Source organism: Scomber scombrus, chromosome 8 (assembly GCF_963691925.1).
Source record: "Scomber scombrus chromosome 8, fScoSco1.1, whole genome shotgun sequence".
In the NCBI taxonomy this organism is placed as follows: domain Eukaryota; kingdom Metazoa; phylum Chordata; class Actinopteri; order Scombriformes; family Scombridae; genus Scomber; species Scomber scombrus.
The window spans coordinates 1,003,702-1,023,885 of record NC_084977.1 but is presented as its reverse complement, the minus strand read 5'-3'; the positions used below and the strand labels follow the sequence as shown (position 1 = coordinate 1,023,885).

General features: G+C 40.7%; 1 protein-coding gene across 3 annotated transcripts; it reads right to left on the bottom strand.

Moving 5' to 3' along the window:
- Nucleotides 1-1,868: 1,868 nt before the first annotated feature.
- Nucleotides 1,869-20,042, bottom strand: cherp (calcium homeostasis endoplasmic reticulum protein). Of its 3 annotated transcripts, XM_062423650.1 has the most exons (21): nucleotides 19,902-20,042; nucleotides 18,438-18,611; nucleotides 16,171-16,209; nucleotides 14,365-14,531; nucleotides 13,650-13,787; nucleotides 13,395-13,546; nucleotides 12,826-12,937; nucleotides 12,239-12,328; nucleotides 11,240-11,489; nucleotides 10,092-10,255; nucleotides 8,930-9,187; nucleotides 8,565-8,772; nucleotides 8,363-8,460; nucleotides 8,165-8,323; nucleotides 7,689-7,822; nucleotides 6,634-6,720; nucleotides 6,206-6,352; nucleotides 5,892-6,005; nucleotides 5,690-5,784; nucleotides 5,317-5,502; nucleotides 1,869-2,909 (listed from the first exon to the last, which is right to left on the bottom strand). In XM_062423650.1, exons 1-21 carry the CDS (start codon nucleotides 19,924-19,926, stop codon nucleotides 2,872-2,874), a joined length of 2,835 nt encoding a protein of 944 aa, XP_062279634.1. In that variant the 5' UTR covers nucleotides 19,927-20,042; the 3' UTR covers nucleotides 1,869-2,871. The 3 variants fall into 3 exon arrangements, with proteins under 3 accessions (XP_062279634.1, XP_062279631.1, XP_062279632.1); XM_062423647.1 differs by having other exon boundaries at nucleotides 8,165-8,460; XM_062423648.1 differs by having other exon boundaries at nucleotides 8,165-8,460; nucleotides 8,577-8,772.
- Between the last annotated feature and the right edge of the window lie 142 nt (nucleotides 20,043-20,184).

The window sequence follows — 20,184 nt, the reverse complement described above, 5'->3', positions numbered from 1 at the left end:
CAATCAGACAATCTGTAGAAGTTCTATTTCTTACCTGGAGGCCAGATGTGGTGAAATAGGGCATCTCAAACTTGACACTGATAGGAGGCTTGGCTTCTTTGTCCTCTGCTTCCACCCTGGAATTCAAAAGGTTACAGTGGATGTTTAAAAAAAATACATTTACCGGGTTTACCATGTTTTTATAATGGACAGTAAAAATAAACTGATATTTAAAACATTACATACAGCCATGCTGAAATATTGTAGTTCATGACATGGATTATTAATGGAATTGTTGATGGTGTATTGGAGAAGGACTTAATAGAGTAGAATACCTCGCTGTTCCTTGGGAATCCACTTGCTGCTGCCTACATTCAGCATCAGTGAGGACTGGGATGTGGATTATCTGAAGACATCCTCTTGAACTGACTAGCCTGATAGACAAGAGGACAAAGTAGAGATAAGAGGAAAGGCTAAGATCGTACTATAGAGTGTACGTTATACAGTGTGTTGTATATGTTAGTAGTGTGGATAAGAGCTGATAGTTTACCCTAATTATTGACTCAATTCTGCTGTGGGAAGGTTTCTCGTTGACTAACTCAATCCAGATCAGTAGTTTGACCTGAGGACAAACAAAGAAATATATAGTATAAAAATATCTCATGATAACCTTGGTTGGAAATGTTATTGAGGACAAAAAGGGAGAAAGTTTGATGTATTTCCATGGAACAGTTCTGGTAGTTATATATGATTCTAATGAAGAGACCATGACCTATGAACATTTCTTCAATTTCAATTTCAGTTTGATTTACAGTGTGTAACGCCAAATCACAACAAAAGTTATCTCAAGGAACTTTTCACACAGAGCAGGTCTAGACTGTACTCTTTAATTTAAGGAGGCCCAACATTCTCTCATGAGCAGCACTTGGCGACAGCAGCAATTAGGGTTGGCCCAGCCGTGCCTTGGATCAGCCTCTAGTTATTCTGCTGTAGGCCTAGACTGCCCTACACTTCCCATGATGCACTGAGCTCCTCTCTCCTCCCCCCGTCCTCCATCTATACATATTCATATACCATAAATGCACTTTATACACTGTCTTTTTCTGTTTTTCTTCGTTCTTTCTCATCTCACATTTTCCTTTGAATTAGAGTTGTGGGTGACCTAATTGGACGCTGGCTTCCATCAGCCTTGGCTGCAGGGACTCCCCTGGTCCCACGTCTGCTGCTATTATTATTATCATTGTTATTATTGTTGTTATTATGCTTCTTTCTCTCTCTCTCTCACGCTCACTTGCTATCTCTCATTATTTTTATGCAACATTATGGAATAAACTAAATGCATTGTTTAAATGAGATTTAGCAGTGATATGACTTATGAGAGCACCCTAATGTGTCTGAGGTTATAATACAGGTGCACACAAGAGCACTTGCATTATCATCACTATTGTCTGTTCTCAGCTGCTGACCTCTGGTTTGATGGCGTTTTTATTGTGAGTTCTCCTTCATTTGGTGAAAAGCTCTCCTGTGTAAACTCAGTAAGCTTTCCCCATGCTCAAGGAATTTAAAATCCAGTCCAGTGATGGGCTGTCTCACTCTTATTTCAGATTGTCATCATGCTGGCGGAAGTGTTTCAGCTGTGATGTCTTCAGTTAACCCATATTGACATGATTTTTTTCACAGCACATTTAAGCTGATGGACCTTTCACATTTTCAACTCTGGAAATATGGCAGAAAAAAAAAATACCAGTAGATGGATCAGTTCATTACAGTTAGTCTTAAACTGACCACGAACCATTGGCGTCAGAACAAAACTGATCTGATGGATGTAGTGAGTTCTGTTTAATTTGCTTACACGGTTTGTGGAGACAAAAAAACCCAAACAATTCATCTCATATTCTGATTTTTTTGTTCTGTGAGATTTATTTTAATACTACAACTACATGACAGACTTTCATAACTCAGTTCAGGAAGTAATTACATGAAAAAGTATCACAATATTCAGCAGTGAAAAAGATTCAAAAGATCAAGGAGCCGTCTCACATTCTTATTCTACATTTTGTCTTCGAGCATCAACTTACACAAGAAACCAAAATGTCTTCATATTTACACATTCTCCCAGTGATATCTAGCCATATAAATATCTTCAGTTTTGATGCAGAATTTTGGAGATCTCCACTAATGAGATTACCGACACTATCCACAGTGAGCACTATTTTATGCTATTTATTCAGCAGAAAATAGTTCCATATTAACATCTATGAATTAGTAAGTAGGACATTATTCTTGTAAACAAACATTGCTGTTGAGTCTTTTAAATACATTTGCAAAACTGAAATTATTTTTGTCTCCCAGCATATTAAACTGAACACATCTATATGGTGCATAACATGAGGGATAAATGAGAAAATATTGTTTTATTTTTTGGGTGAAACTGAAACTTAAACCAAACAACTAGAGAGAGGAACCCATTTAACTGTGTACATCCCACTTTAAAATAATTGAACAGTTCACGTGTGCGTGAATCAAATCTCTGCCTAGCTCTTTTCCTGCAGCTGTCAGAAATGCGTCTGATTAAAAAAATCTTTTAAAATCAGAAACACTGGAAGTGAAATATGAGATCAGTTACACTGTAGTTGCAGTGTTCCAGTAAAGACTGCTGAGTTCTGTGGTTTTTGTTGTGTTGGTGCTGACGCTTTTTGCAGCTGCTGAGAGCAGAAGAGTCTGTGCTTCTTCATCTAGTGTGGTGCTACTTTGTATCATCACTCTGGTTTCTGAGGAATGAAGAAGACTTCTGACAAGAATCCTGGATGGAATATTGACAGTGAGAGTCAGATCCGTGATGGAGGTGGCGGTGGGGCAGATGGGGAGGTTCTTTGATTGCGTTTGATGACATCATTCGGTTGGTGGGGCCTCCTGGGGTTCCCGATTGACTGAATCAGGGGAAAAAAGTATTGCTTAATTTTGTTTACAGATTATTCAATCAAACTTTATTTCTATAGCACCTTTCATACAGACAAGCAAAGTGCTTTACAGTTAGTTAACTTACAAGCTGATAATAAGACAGAACAAGTGACAAAAAAACAAACAACTTAAAGACAAATATTGAGACCAATGCACGCAAGAGAAAATAGAAATTATAAAAATTTAAATAATAAATAATTACATAGATAAAAAATAATTAAATAAAATGAGAGAGAAAAGGTTTTTTTTAAAAATAGGTTTAAAAAAACGGAAAATAGAAGATGAAGTTTAATATTAAAGCTGCAAGCAGCGTTGGGCGGGACATCGCACCCTTGCGCACGTTGGGCCATTGGGAAGCGGAAAGGTTTTTGTTAGGGGTATTTAGATGCCTTCAGACCCGGGCTTTTAAGTAGACACACACACACACACACACACACACACACACACACACACACACACACACACACACACACACACACACACACACACACACACACACACACACACACACACACACACACACACACACACACACACACACACACACACACACACACACACACACACACGTTGCCATGGTAGTTAACGACTGGAGAGCATGACAACAGAGAGCAGCAGGGAGATTCAGGATTGAATGGGAGGGGAATAGGGTGCACATGTGGGTGCGCTGATGGTGAGACTTGTGGCTACATTTTGACGTTTGAATGGAGTCTGTAACTGAAAGTATGAAGGAATGGTGTAAATATTTTGAAAAGCCTGAAAAGTCTGCAATAATCATACATTTAAAGGCAAACTGTGCACTTCCTGTTGGATTTAGGTCAGTGGTGTCAGCGCGTGATTTGTAGGTCTTGATAAGACAAACAATTGAGTTTTGGTTTGATCTTTCTACAACATTCCTATTAGGTGTAGTGGCCTTCTAAGTGTTTCAAGGTGGCGCTAGAGAGCACATTTTGGCACTTTTGGGGTTAATTTTGACCTGAAAAAAAGACCTGATGTGCATGGTAAATTTGGTCTGTCCTGGAGCATGTTTAGGTGGTCAAATTTAGGGCAACGTTATTTGATTACAGGTCAGAATGTAGCATCACATCAGTACATGTCTACAGACCGGGACTCTGAACAAGCATATACAATTTGGAAAAGATTAGAGCATGTGGAGTCACGTTATAAGGCTTTGAAATTTCATGGCGAGACATCGAAATCCGCCGCGTTGTCATGGCAACATCTTTTGATATAGAGTCACCAACTTCAGAATATATCATCTCCAAGGTCTTGAGGCTTTTCTGAGTAAATTTGAAATGGATCTGATTAACCCGCTACCCACAGGGCGTCAAAGTGTAAAACACACAACTTCCTGTTGCCAGTAGGTGGCGCAATGCCCAGATCTAGTATTGACACATGGATCTGTTCAGTGCGGGACTCTTATCAAGCACAAGAAGTGTGGGCTTCCTAGGAGCCCACACAGAAACAATAGGGCCCCGCGCCAGCCAGCGCTCGGGCCCTAATAAGAAACGATACAAATACAATAGGGTCCTTTGCCTTTCGGCTCGGCCTCTAAAAAGCTGGACTAAAACTAGGTTTAAAAAAAAGAGATTAAGGGCGCTTTCACACCAACAGCAGTTGGTGCGCACTAAACAGTCCATTCGGACTTAAAGCTCTTAGTTTGGTTCGTTTTCGTTGGTGTGAAAGCATCAATCGCACTTGGGTGCGCACTAAATCAAGCGGGCCGAGACCTCCAAAAAGAGGAGGTCTCGGTCCGCTTGACTCCGCACCAAAATGCCGACCTACCGGAAGATGAGGGAACGTCAATCGGATTGATTCGTTTGCAGGTCTGTATGCTACATAGTAACAATTTTACTGCCTGGTGCGGACCAAATAATCAAACTAATGGTGTGAAAGCGCCCTAAAAGACAAAAGAAACTTGATAACTTGAAATTGATAAAACTATAGAATGATAATAATAAAATAGTGTAAAATAAAGTAGACGAAATAAAAGATTTTAAAAAATGAAACATCAAAAACAAACAAGAAAATAAAAAGACTATAAACTATGAAATTATTAATTAAATCCATTATTGTAATGGAAATACTATGCTAGGTTACATATTGTACCAGCATACTGCTTAGTCTTTTACACACCTGTGTATATAACTAATGATCTGACAATTCAGTAGTTGATGAATGATATGTAAGGACAATGTGCCCAGACATTCAGCTACTAAAAGGATTCACACAATCCCTATATGAATGTCATGTCAGCATTACATTAAAGTACAGTATGAATAATGCTGTATTGAACCTAAATAATGTTTGAAGAATTTAATCACTTATATAAATTTGAGTTTCATAAAATAAGATTGTTTCAGACTGTTAGTGTACCTTCCTCCCGCGCCTTCATGCGGGCAACAAAGTTGTAGCTCTTGTTCCTGCGGTAGTTCTCATAGGGGTCGTCAAGTGACACCCCGACTCCTTTATACTGGTCCCATTTATCCCTGATGTCACCTCCTTTGATGGGGTCCTGGATGCCTTGTTCTTTTGCCCCCAACCCTCCTGAACCACTCCAGCCTACAGCAGACAAGTCAACACAGAAGGACTGGATGGATATGTGCTCCACAGTACATGCTTTATGTTCCCAAACACAACCTGGACATTTCAGGATTTAGAACTTCCACATTAAAAACACATCAAACATTCTTACTGGACATTATAAACATGCAGTTTAACTTATTAAAAAAAAAAGACAAAAGCATACCCATCTTCATCAGCAGCTGATGGCCCTTGTTCTCCTCTCCTAGCCTGTTTTCTGCAGGCAGTTTGGAGGGAGTAGCGCCCAACACTGGCATGGGGCTATAGAGAGAGGTGGTCATCTATATTACTCTATATACTTCATGTATACTATTATAAAGGATAAAAATGAAAGCAGTTGTCAAAGTGTGACAGTGTAGAGGACTTACGGAGGGGAGGAGCTCCTGGATTTAGCACCGCGGTGTCTCTTTCCGGGTGACCGAGAACGAGATCTGGATCTGGAGCGAGAGTGACTCCGAGATGACCTGGATCTACTCCTGGACCTGAGCAGAAGCAGGTTAAGAAAGGAGGTTTTATTTACTTCCGCTGCTGCAAAAAAGCTGTGATTTGTTAACCTCTTATTTGACACCTGAAACTTTTGGTAATCTAAACCTTTGTTTTTTGTTTTTTTTATGTACACACACATATACATCTGTACATGTCAGCACAGAGGTAAACATACACATGTCTGTGTGTCTCAGACCTGGATCGTGAGTAGGAGCGTGAGCGGCTGCGGGAGCGAGACGAGCGTGAGCGTGACCTGGAGGACTTGGACGAACGAGAGCTGGAGCGAGATGAAGACCTCCCTCTGCTGTGAGAGCGACTTCTGGAGCGACTGCCTCCACGTCCACTGGAAGGAGTAAACCACAACATTTTTAGGGGGGGCTACCGAGGCATCTTGACACATCCAAATCCAAGACCCACCTCTGAGTTTCCCCACTTCTGATGTCTGAGCTAAGTTTTGTGAGTTTTCAAGCATGTTTAGGCCCCTTCAAAAATGCATCTCACTTGTAAAAAATAAAAGTCATTATCATCAATCAGGGGGTCGTTGGGCCCCTGGTACTTTCTTGGTTGGGTCCTAACAAGAGACAAAGATCCGGAGACAAAGATTCAGATGAAGATGAGGCTTACCTGTTGCGTTTCTCTTGTCCCTTTTTCCTTCTTGCTCTCATCTTGGCCCTGAAGAACTCATACAGGCCATTCTGTTCCCAGCCTTCACTGGTGAAGGAACAAACACAGCCAGCTGTTAACTCCACGTCCTACACTTATTTCTATCAATCATCTGATGATTTCACTGTGCTAGTTTCATACAAACTGATATACTCCATTCATAATTCAGTCTTTAATACAAACACACAACTGGAAGAATAATCTTATTGTGGTTGGACATAGCGGATAAAAGTAATGGAACTACCAAGTGGAGAACTTGACAAGAGGAAATTAAGGGAATAAGGGGCCAATAGTGGAAAAGTAGACATTATGACATTATATGTGCGGTTCCCATAGCCAATTTCATTTGACTTCAGGTTCCAAATTAATAAAATCTCTCACAAGCCAATCCTTTTTTCCTCCTCACTCTTTTTTTTATAGGTAATGTTACTTAATGTGTTATTGTTGGCAGACTTCTCATTTTCAACTGCCACTGATAGTCACTGTTGCAGGTTTACATGACAAACATTGCATATGGCAGATAACATCAGCTATACATAATTAACATTAATGGCTTTATTTACAAAAATAAAAAAAACTCAGTTTATTTTTTTGGTTAGTGTGCTTTGAAATATTCTGACTTTGATTTGATAAGAACATTTTAAACTGAATTCAAATTTGATACATGTGCTATCAAACTGAAAACAGGGTTTCACATTCAGTATCAATAATCCTCTTAATGCCACACACAGCAGTAAAACATGGGCAGGTCTATCCCAGCTCACTATGTTTGTGTACAAAGGATTTTGATTTAATTACTTACCAGTTACATAGCCGACATTTTAAACATCTAAAAACTCAATTTGTATGTCAAACATGCTTCTGTCCACATCAGTGTTTTTAGCCTTCCTAAATGACAGAAAGTGGTACATCTCTTCTTCAACTCCTTCCTTCAATTGCCAAAAATGATGATACTACACAAATCCCCTTCTTCATTTCAGTCACACATGTCCTGCACACGGGGTTAAGGTGTGTACCTGTTGCGGGGTCGATCGTGGGATGGAGGGCTGTAGAAAGCTTCCACAGCAGCTAGCAACCGATCACTAGGTGGCATGGGAGGAGGCAGCCGGATGTCTTTAGGATCCAGAGGTTTATAATCATAGTCCTCAAGCTGAGCAAGACAGTACAGGACAGTGAGACATGCAGACCTGGTTTGACTTTTAGTCTCAGACAAAGTTCAATTTTTCTAACAGTCTTTTCTATGTTGAAAACTACAGTACTACTCCATTATTATAATCTATTTATACTCAACAAGTTACTGTCATTTTTCATTCATTCTCTTTTCCAAGTGTTCCTGTCTGTAAACGACTGTCACAGTTTTTGAACCTGTGAGCCAGTGGCTGTACTGGATCTTTCATGCTGACCTTCACTGTCAGCTGAGCAGTTTCACAAGCTGATATAATTCTGATGTATTCTCACACTCCTGTAACCAGATCAGAGGTAGGTGACTTACTTTGACCAGTGGAGCCATGAGACCAGCTGGCAGGTCAAAGTAGGGTACATTAGGCACCAGACTGGGGTCATCTTGGACAGGATGCTGCCTATGACGAATGTGGGGTGAATGGCCGTTGAAGCCATGAGGAGGTGGGCCAAAATCTGGGTGTTGGCCGCCGCCGCCGCCGCCGCCACCGCCGCCGCCACCGCCACCGCCACCACCCCAGGGAGGATGATCAGCCCCCATACCTGGGGGAGGGAGCCTCTGATTGGGATGATGGTGGGGAGGAGGAGGAGGAGGAGGACCTGGCATGTCTAACAAACGGTGAGGAATATGATTAAAATACCCATCATTAAATGCAAGTAGAGATGCAGAAAGAGGCAGCTTTACAGCAGAGTTACTGATCAGTATTACATACCTCTGCACTCACCTCCAGGATAATCTCCCTGAGCGTAGTCAAAGCGGTGTGGGGTGTACGGTGGCCTGTCGTAATGGTGTCTTGGAGGAAAGTCGTCCTGCATGAAGCGTGGTGGGAAGCGTCCAAAGTTGTGTGGTGGTGGGGGGGGCTGGTTGAAAGGAGGTGGCTGCTGGTGGGGAGGGAAGGGCCCTCTGAAATGGGGAGGTCTCTGTAAAAATCCAAGTTAGACAATACAGTCATTCATGTAAATGAGCAGCAAATCAGACTCAGATATACTGTGACTACAGATGGTTAATGTAAAGTGAACCATGCAGTACAATAAGAACTGGTCACAGAACGTAAACAAAGCAAGTCAAACCACATGCCTGCATGCGTGGAGGAAATGGGGGCTCCCTCTGGCCCCAGGGAGGCTGGTCAGGCTGGTTCCCCCACGGCGGCTGCTGTTCATAGTTAGAGTTCCAAGAGGGGGGCCCTTGGTCAGACCCACCTGGACCGCTCCAGGGGCCTCCTTCTCTGGGCGGACCTCCGCTCCAGTTCCCTGGGTCCCTCTGATCATTCCAAATCCCTTCATGGCTGGTCCAGGGAGGACAAGGAGGGGGAGGCTGGTTTGGGTCAAAAGGAGGCTGGAGAAAGACAAAAGTCAGAAAGGAGGTGAGAGTTGCCTGAGGTCAAGCAGGGGATTCTAAAGGCCAGCAAGACCTGTCACTAGACGACATGAGCAGAGGAGTGAAGGCTGCTGCTAAGACAAGGAGGTGGGACCAAAGAGAAGCCCCTGTGTGCACTGCATTAACTACAGCTTAATGCATTTAAAGGACTTATCAGATGCCAAAACACCTCAAACTGTTTGTAACAGTCCCAGACAGGATTTTACAACTCTGAAAGTTATCACAGCAGCAGCTTTATCTTTCATTGTGAGGTCAACAGCAGAAACACGCCAATCACATTTCAAAGTAATTCATCATGTCTTGAGATTACTTTTGTTGTGATTTGGTGCTATATAAATAAAGATTGATTGATTGATTGATTGAATATAAGCTTGCATGTATGTGACTGGCCAATGAATCGCCTTGCTGGATCAGCACCTCCCTGTGTCAACACTAACACAATTCAAATGAATTGTAATGCGTTTTATCACACAGAACGAATACTGGTCTGAACGTCGCCTTAAGGCAAAACCTTGTTAACCATTTTAACATCTCAGTTCGCTGTTCTGCCAGAGATTTAAATCCCAGTATCCTAGTCCGCAAACCTTCCCTACTATTTCACAGCTACACTGCTCTACTACACTGGTCATCTTCATCTCACACTCTATACTCACCATGAGGGAACATGTGGAGCTGGCTGATTTCAAACTTGTGCTATACATTCTTGTAAATTTGACCATTTATAGTTTAAAATAGATTTTCTTTGGGATGTTAGGTGGACATGATGGATAGCAAAGATGAGTCATCACTTTCCTGTGAGCTGCTGCATCTCAAAGCTCCTACAAATAGAGACAGAAGAAAGTACACACACACAGATTCTTACCGGCTGGTTGGGGTTCCAGGGACCCATGTGCTGGGGGTCATACCAACCAGGCTTGTTGGAGGGGATATCTGAGGGTCCGCTGGGGTTGCTGGGGTCTGGAGGTCTTGATGAAGCTCCATCAAACTCCCCTGGAGGAGGACCTGGCATGGCAGGCTTAACATCGCCTGCACACAACACACATATAGACACATTACAGCAATTACATAAAAAGACATACTTGCCAAATTTATACCAGAAGCCAGTATCACAAAGCAAGTGTGACTCAGTCCTGCTGTCTTTGGTTACCTGGCTTCACGGAGCATAACACTGGTATCCGGCTATCATCTGGCTCTTTAAACTCTGGGCTTACCTTTCCAACTTTGAATGTGTTCATGTGAAGAGGCAGAGATCTTAAAGGGTAAATATTCTGCACATTTACAAGTCTATATCTTTAATCTGGAGTTTAACTGGAATATCTCTGCATGAATTATAGTTTAAAAAACACATTTCATATGTGTAACAGATATCTACACTGTCAGGAATCCTGGAGGAACTGAAGGAAACTACGCACCACTAAACACAGCTGTTACTCTTCTTCATTATGTATTTAGTGTGTTACTGGTAAACTATCCCTCTTTGTTAAAGACTCTGTTTCAAACCCAGAGTAGACTCATGGAGATCCTGGGACAGCAATGTCATTGTATTACTCTTATAAACTCAGTGCTTCCAGTACAACTCTGTCAGGATCCTGTGGAGTGATTTTTCCAGAAATCTGATTGGTCAGTAATCGAGCAATTTGATCCAGTCCTCTGAAGTTAACCTGCTCTGGAGCAAATTAACCCTTCACCATAGGTTACCATGGTGATCTACCCCAGTTAAAGGTGAGCCAGCTTTGAATTACTGGAAAACCTGAGTTATGTGTAAACATAGCCAGCTATAGCCACCAACTCATCTTACTTCATGACACAGACAAACCTGAGAGGAAATTAACTTTTTTAATTATATGAAAGTGTGACATGATTTTACTTAATTAGCTAGTTTAAAACTGAATGACAATGTGACTGGAATGTATTAATGTACAGGTCATTAACATTAGTGTTCATTTAAACAATATATCTGGTTTTCTGTATCAGGCTGAGTCTCTGCTTTTATTAAATGTGTGTCCTCACCAGCTTGTGTAGTCATAGGAGGAGCCTTTTCAGGCTCTGCAGGGATTGGCAGTTGTGCTACAGGGGCAGGCTGTGGCTGTGGCTGTGGCTGCGGCTGGGACTGGGACTGGGACTGAGGCTGAGGCTGTTGATGCTGCTGCTTCAGGCTGGCGACAAACTCTTCATGCTGGGTCTTCAAAGCCTGAATCTGCTGCTGGAATGCCAGCTGGATGGGCTGCACCACCGCAGCATACTCCGTTATCAGAGATGCCTGAGAGGACAAGGGGGAGTAAAATCTGAGACTCTGACAGTGTTATCAGTCAGTGAAAATCATTTCAAAGTGGTAAATCTTGGCAGCATGGAACATCCCCAAGTACACAGGTTATTTTGGTACATGGGTGTGCAGCAGTGCAGAAGGCCTGGATCAAGTGGATTATAGCTCAGATGGTGTGGTGATTATTAAATACTCTCTCAGCCACACGGCTCACAGCTCTGAAACAGCTGAGCCAATCACAGTGAAGAACAACATTAGCTCATCAAATGGAAAGATGCTTGTTGTCTGGAGGTGCAGAGAGGCACAGTGTAAACACAAAGCAGCACATGTCTGAAGCCAGAGGGCGGTGGTTTAGGGTTTTCAATAGTTAATTAAAGTACAATGATGATCAAAAAATATTCATTTATATGATTGCATCAATCCAATGCTGTTTCAGCTTCAATTCTATTTTATTTCATTAATGATGACATCGCACTGTAATTGATGTGACAACAGCATTTGCACAGAGATGCATTTAAGCAGTAAAACATGAGACATCACTTAAGCTAAAAACAAAATTGGCAAACAGGGATTGGCACTAAGGATTGATGAGCCTACAATAATCAAATATCTTTCACATAAAAAAAAAAGCGTTGTAACCACCGGTGTGACGTGAGAAGAGATGTGTGGAGTTATTTTGTAGCAGCAAATTTCCAGGTCAGCAAAATACCAAACTGTTTGTCGGGCCTGAATCTTCTTCCACTCACCTGGTACTGGCCGAGGCCCAGTGCTGGATTCTGGAGCTGCTGAATTGTCTCGTCATTAAAATAGCCATTCTTCTCCCATAGCTGCAACAGCTGTAGAGAAAGTGGAGAACGGTAATAATCAGAGAAAAATAACATTAGACTGAGGGATAACATTCTGATATACAGGTTCTTTCTTAGCTTTCCAATTCAGTAAATGAATAGCGAAACAGACACAAAACTGCTGCGTAAACCTTTATTCACCACAGCTGTAGACTTAATCTGTATTTGTATGAAGCAGTATTAACGTCAGACTCCTGCACTGTCCGCTGATATAAGGATGTGGTTGACACTACAAGACAGACTCAAGTCAGTGTAGCTGACATGATGACGTTCACTATACCATCATGACACCATCAACTTTAGGTGAATGTGTTTAAGTATTCTGGGTTGAGTTTTAGTGAACTAGGATTTCTTATTTTACTGCCAAGAAGTATTCTTGAACTGGAATAAGAGTTAAATATGTTAAAATAGGACATGGACACAACGTCTTTTGGCAGCTTCAGTCCAAACCCACACTAATGTTGTGCTTTTAATGTGCAGATGTTTACCCTGGTGATCTTCTGCTGCTTCTCCTCCTCCACAGCCAGGAAGCTTGTACAGTAGATGGGGACCACAACCTTCTGCAGCGCCGCCAGCAAATCCTTCTGCTGTTTCCGCTGGCTAGGAGGATATATTACAACAAACAGCGCATTACAAGAGAAATACACAGAATGCTGCCCAAAAATGTTCTTCTCACTAAATTTGCCCACATCATAAATGCCCTTTTAATACCCAAATAACCTACTTTATACAAGATTTCAAAATTGGACCAAGGCTGCAAATAATGGCTCTATTTATTATTGGCCTATGTCTCCATATATGTACAAGTTTACGTTAATGAATTAACAGTGGATGCCTAATAGCCAAAAGCTATGTTTGATCTATGTTAGATACTACTGTATAAACACAGTAGGCTACATGGCTTTTATTCTTGTCTAGGTATGCGTTGTTGAATCAGAGTCCATCAGGAAATATAACACTAATTAACAGTCTGATTTCAGTAGTCCTCTAATGAACTGAGTGTAAGAAGGAACATAGTGATCCAGGTGTGTTAATGTATGTATTAAGGCTTGTGTACCAGTGGTGGAGAACGTCATTGGTTAAATAGATGAGATGTAGGCGGAGCTCAAAATGTGCTCCATCAGCAGCAATGCGGTTGCGAAGATGTGATGTCATCAGTTCACAGTGCGGTGGAGACTTGGCATTGTTGAACATCCAGTTCTTCCCAGCCTAAGAGGAAAAAACAACATGTGACTAAGATGTAAAGCTTTTTTTCAATTATTTTAGGCCCACATAAGCAACCCTAAAATAATCTCCATTATGTTGAGCTTACAGAGATGGCATCTTTGGTACAGGTGTCTATAATAGGCTGCAGCAGGTTGTCAAACTCGGTGATGTCCAACTGAGTTTCCAGCAGCAGTTTTTGGGTCTGCTGCTCCGTAGCCAGAGCTATGGCTGCAGTCACCTGTTCCTACATTGAGAAAGGCAGAGAGAAATGCATCAACTCATCCCAGTTCATTAGATGTTCAAATTCAAAACAAATTTCAACTCAATCCAGTGAAAAATAAGCAATTGATGAAGCTTAGAATACTTGAAACTTGAAAAATCATAACTAAAAAAGTATTTGGATTAGAGGTAGAGGATTGTGCAATGTCCAATTAATTTGAACTGGGAAAAATTCTGAAATGTGGGTGAGTTGACGTGGAATGACCCATCAGAAAATACTATCAACCATTCTTAGCAGGAAGTAACAGGGATAGATACAACAGACACGTATTTATTTCCCCAGCATAGCTTCTGACCCATATTACAGGGTTACTCTTGGATATGTGTTGCGTTTGAATTCATTAGAGTTACATACAGCACATGTAGTTGGGTTTATTCACTTGATAAACCACAAAAAATCCCTCAGCTGATTTGCTTTTCCGTTCTGTCTGGATACTCATACATTCAGTTGACTCCACAGCAGTACAAAATAAATAAATGAATAAATCATCCCTAAGAAGAAGATGTCAGATTTATTTTTTGGTGTCTCTCTTGCTTGGTACCTGTCTCAGAGTGTGCATATGCTGCTCCTGCTGCTGCAGATTCCACTGGCTCTGTTGGATGAGCTCATCAATAGAGGGCGTAGCAGGTGGAGCAATTGGAGGTGGAGCAATCCTCTGCATCGGTGGAGGCATATCAACCACGTCTTTGGCACCTGGGTTGTACATGTCTACAAAGACAGCAGCAGAGAACAGGAGATTTTGGAGGATTGGTAAAGCTTTGATTTCAGTTCTGGAGCTGGAAGAGTCAATGCTGGAAGACTGCTGACGTTATGCAGATGCCCAAAGAGAAAGATGTATTATATAACATACAACAACAACAAAAATAATATACATGGCAGATGCTTTGTTTGTTAATCAAAAAACGTATTGAATCAAAGTGACCTCTGAAGCTGGAATAGGATGAAAATAGCTAACGCACAGCAAGCAGATGAAACGTTCCAGGGACGAAGCAGAAGAGTGAACAGAAGTTAAAGAGCACAACTGCTGCTGTCAATCCTGCTGCACACTACTGCAGAAACAGCTGCTGAAAGGAAACATGTTGGTATAAAACAACAGAAGCACCAAGGTTTCCAAACGTGGCACACAAATTCTAGATTACTGCACTATAGCCGGGCTGCACAACTGAATGAAAAAGATGGCAATATTTAACAATGACAGATCATTTTATGTTACTGCCCTACAAAAAAGCAATGAGTCACAAAATACTGCAACACATATTCTGAATTTCCCAAATTGATAAATTGATCATATCAGCCATATAACACCTGATCAATTAATCCTTTGTGTGATGGTATTCACTATGCTAAGTGTGCTAACTGGAAACAAAGCACCACTGCCCTCTGTTAAACACTGGCTCCACAAATTAGAATGCAGGATGAATTTTCTCACACTGTAAATCAACATTGTGTTGCAACATACAAAAAGTGGAAAGGGACAGCTGACACTTGGTATAAAAAGAATTCTCGTGTAATTAAAAACAATGAGCTCAGTGGGTTGTCCCTCTATATTGTATATATAATATTTAAAAATCCCATTTCACTGTCATCTCTACTGCAATTTATTCACATCATTTAGTCACGAAGCAGCATTCTGGTCATTCTGTAGTTACTACATTGTTCTCTTACATCACAGAGTATCTGTATAACATTACAGGGAATCAGTGTGTGCATCCTATCCAGAGACTGTCCTTATAACAGGGAGCGAAGGCTGAATATTTATAACACATCAGAATCAACAAACCAGCCCAGTAATGTGTGCCAGTGCAAACAGGACAACACACACACCAGCAAGCCGTAATCAGCCACTGTTGCCACTTTATTGTTGTGTGACTAAGCCTGAGACTGAAAGTAAAACCCAATTTTTCCAAGAAGTGAGATAATTATGCAGGCACTGTTGCCGTAATCCCAACATTTGGACCTTTGTTTAAATCTTGCAGCCTTTACACTTCAGCTTCCATGATTCATCAGCACAATGATTCCAGAGATCTATTCCAAAGATCCAACTCAGGTCACCAGGCTCCTCCCTGTTAGACTGATCTAACTGACTCAAGAAGGAGGATTAGGCTACTATTTTATCAGCACCATCAAAAAGATTATGTCAGAGATACCACCAATCAGGCTCAATACAACAAAACAGCACAAACTCAAACAGAAAAACATACTAACATGAGAAATGCAACTGATAAACAAACAAAAAGAGCTTTCATGCACGAGTGTGATGATGTCCAGCAAAAATGTGCAAAAACAAAATACGACTTTCCAACTGAAATTCGGAATTCATCCGACAGATCTGGTTCCCAATAAATACCTTCAGATTTATACTCCTCACCATCGTGGGTAGAGGGATCTGAGTGGAGAAAAGCAAACTTTAATGCAGTTCAGTGGTATTACATGCATACTCATCATAAAATGTTGAGTATGCTACAGTTATGCCACAGTTAAATAACTTGACTAATTTTATTCTGTTCCTTCCGCTCAGATCCACTGCTTCAGTGAATTAAAATTGCATGTACACTATTTTACTCTCTTATGAGACATTCAGTGTTCCCTTCTATTTTCCATATTTCCTTGTTCTGATATTGTTAATAATGTATGTATGTCCCTTTTTAGCCTGGAAAGCCAGCTTCTGTTGCTTATATTAAGATAAGAAAGGTGTGTCTGCAGTAGGTCTGCAGCTGAATCTCTATCAGGTGATAATCTTTTGTTTTTACAACTTTTGAGCACTGCCAGATACAGTAGGACATTGATGATTTTGTGAAGTGACCAGCAGGTTGTTCATAAACAGAGCAGTACGCCACTTTACAGATGTTGACGGATCTTATTCTACTATATTTTCTGCTTTTGCACTTTCAACAAACAGGACTAAGTTGTGCAGATGTAAGCTTCTCACACTGAGTGAAAAGGAGAATACGCATTCAGCAACATACACACACTATATCTCATTTGGTTTAGAGGATTAATAATAAAAATGATCAAATAAAACATATCAAATATTAAAAGAAAATTTAGTTTAAAGTTTTATACATCTGACTTATTTTTGGGCCTTTAGCCACCACATCCAACGTGATTGCTGATGGCAGCAATGGCGGCCAAAAAAACTACTACAGTAAGACCTGGTGTGTATTTAACCAGAACTGACCTTTAAAGATTTGAACAAAGCACATTTTGAGTCACAGCTAACAACAACTTGGTTTCCACTACAAAACCACAAAGGCTGAGCCTGAATTCATGTCAGTAAGTCATGCTGGTCAGTTTTCAACAGGTTTAACACATTATTTACTAGATCACAGATTTGGGATGCTTGTTTCTGATTTAGGGGCTACTTTGTTTTGAGCCCTATGAATCTGGTTACAGATTCCTGCGGATATATGCTTCTTATAATAAACTGTGATGTTTCATACATACAGCTGTACATGAACGTCAGGTGATACATGATGCACATTTATACTGTATATGATTAAATTGGGCAGCATGGTGTTGCAATGGTTAGCACTGTCGCTGGGTCACCTGGGGCCCTTCTGTGTGGAGTCTGCATGTTCTCCCTGTGCCTGAGTGGGTTCTCTCCAGGTGCTCTAGCTTCCCCCTCACAGACCAAAAACATGCAGATGTTAGGTTAATCTGTGACTCTAATTTGCCTGAAGGTGTGAATGTTCATCTGTCCCTATATATATTAATTGTCCAGGGTGTAACCCACCTCCCGCCCAATGTCTTCTGAGATTGGCTCCAGCACCCCCAGCTCACCCTCTAGAGCAGGTATGTCCAAACTATTCCATAAAGGGTCGTGTGCCTGCAGGTTTTTGTTCCACCCATCAAGAGCATGCATAATTCGACCAATCAGCTGTCGTAAGACTCTGATAAGTTGAATAAATGAGTCAAACCTGGTGTGCTCCTGGTTGGAATGAAAAACTGCAGCCACATGAAACTTTATGGAATAGTTTGGACATTCCTGCTCTAGAGGAAATAAATGAATGATTAAATCTGTTTCTATCTAATACAGTATATCAAAGCTTTCAGTCAAATGTGGAAATCATATTGCAATTCTAAATTTCTACTATTAATCTGTTTCATTGATTTTCAACATTAGTCATGCTCCATTTGGTCATGCCAGCCTGCCAGTTGTTATGTGTTAACAAGGCACAGAGGTTCCTACCACTTAATACGACTAAAAAATACTATGTTAAGAATTAGGGAAAAAAGTTAATCTGTGCTAAAACCATACAGAGAATCCATACCTAGACCTATGCTGGTTTCAAATAAAGAGTGTATTCTATGTTGGACTCAGTTCATCTCTGGTCAGCTCAATGTGAAATATGAAGGCAGCTTGTGGTTGCACTGCTGCTCCACTGAACATTATTCATATGGTCCTGGAGGGTTCAATTAGCAGTGTATTACCGTTTCTTAACCTGGTCTTTTTATTCTATAGAAGAAGCTTTTTTGATTATTTCTTAAAGGTTTTTATAGTTCTGGGAAGAATTTATTCATCTTTAATACCAGATGAACTGAACATTCCAACATCATACAAATATCTGTATGTAAATTCTGGTTTTAGGGTGGGCTGTCCCTTTAACTACATACGCTGCTGGTGCTCCATAGCAAGCTTGCACTTGTAGTAGCTGAAGTATTCTCCTCCAAAGAGGAAGGAGAACTTTGGGTTGTCCTTCTGCTTCTCCATTGTCATCTTTTCAAATTCTGGCCCATTCCGAGCGACAAACTGGGCCAACTTGTCGATCACATTCCTCAGTTCTTGATCTGCACAAGGACAGAAAAGAAGAGAAAATACAATCAGAGATTAGAACATTTTTGATCTGTATAAAAATGATCACCTTCTGACAGGTTCACAATTTTTCAAGTCTGTCTGAAAACAGTTAGGAGCCCAAATGAACATGGAAACCTGTTTTTACTGCTGCAATCATTCTTCATGTTCATACTGACCATTAGAAGATCCCTTCATAAAGTATGAAGGGATCTTCTAATGTTCTTCTAATGATCTTCTAAAGTGCATTATGTATTTAAATGTTGATCTAAAGCCAATATGAAGTTTCAGCCATCCAAATGAGTCAAACCAAGTCTTCTATGTTTCAATGTTACAGTGTTTTTAGTGGTAAAGTCCCTCTTTGTGTTACTATACTTCCACCACAGCTCAACAGGGAAACACTAAGAGGGAATTTGATGCTACAAAGACTGCAAATGTGTCAGATATCACTTGATATGACTAACTCAGACTGCTGAAGATGAATATAGGCAAATGCACTTTTGCAATAAGTGACTATGTGGACATACTGTGGAGCACATTTGAAAGAGCTCTTTTAATAATCAGTATGAACAGGAGGAATTAGCAAGGAAAACTCAAAGTCTTCAAAGTCTTGAAAAATTGTGGACCTATCCTTTAAAAAATAGAACTCTGATTCATATCCAGGTAGCATGAAGTGTAACATCTCCCTGCTACTTTTGTACAAGATGAATGTATACAGTTTAAAATGAAAAAAATAGAATGAAGCCACAATGATAGATAGATAGATAGATAGATAGATAGATAGATAGATAGATAGATAGATAGATAGATAGATAGATAGATAGATAGATAGATGTGTAACTTGTTTTGGTTCACGGTACCAGTCTGCTTTCACACACAACACTGACTGTAGGCTACCACATGTGACCATAACATACACTACTATGACCAATTTTTACATTACTTGACTATGTCGATGATGACACCAAATTGATAAACATAAAGAAAAGAATAGTCAACAGTCAACTTGGACACAAAATAATACTTTTAGCTGTTAACATTAGCTAACGTTGACTTAAAAAAAACCTTCAAACAACGACGTAACTTGGCCAGCTACTGCTTAGTTGCAATAGTATAAGCTACATAAATGCTGTTAGATGGCTACAAACATGTCTAACATTAAACAGCAGCGGTGTTAAATGTGTTATACATGGATGTATTCGGTTTTATACAACAGTAGCTCCGATTAGCATGCGTGCTAGCTGGCGCTCAATGGAAACCATACAACAGCACAGCGCGACGCTCACCTTCAGGGGGGTTGGGGATATCCATGATGGCTTTAGTTACAGCGAACCCGCTGAACCTTTATAGATAGTCCAAAAATATTCAAAACGCTCTGTATTTCTCTCAATGCTTGATAAAATTGACCAAAGCCACTTGCATTGCCAATGTAATGTGCACCGGAAGTATTATGATACAGAAACAGCGCCACGAAAGTAACCATCTGATTAGTCTACAGCGCCGCGTGCGGGGAGCCGCAGAGAGAGAGAGAAAGAAATAGATAGATAGATAGATAGATAGATAGATAGA

Coding starts and splice junctions, on each gene's coding strand:
- cherp (XM_062423647.1), bottom strand. CDS start 19,926: ATGGATATCCCCAACCCCCCTGAAG. Junction 11,490..12,238: donor TGGGCCTCGGCCAGTACCAG/GTGAGTGGAAGA, acceptor TTGTCCTCTCAG/GCATCTCTGATAACGGAGTA. Junction 8,461..8,564: donor TCCTGGAGGTGAGTGCAGAG/GTATGTAATACT, acceptor ACCGTTTGTTAG/ACATGCCAGGTCCTCCTCCT.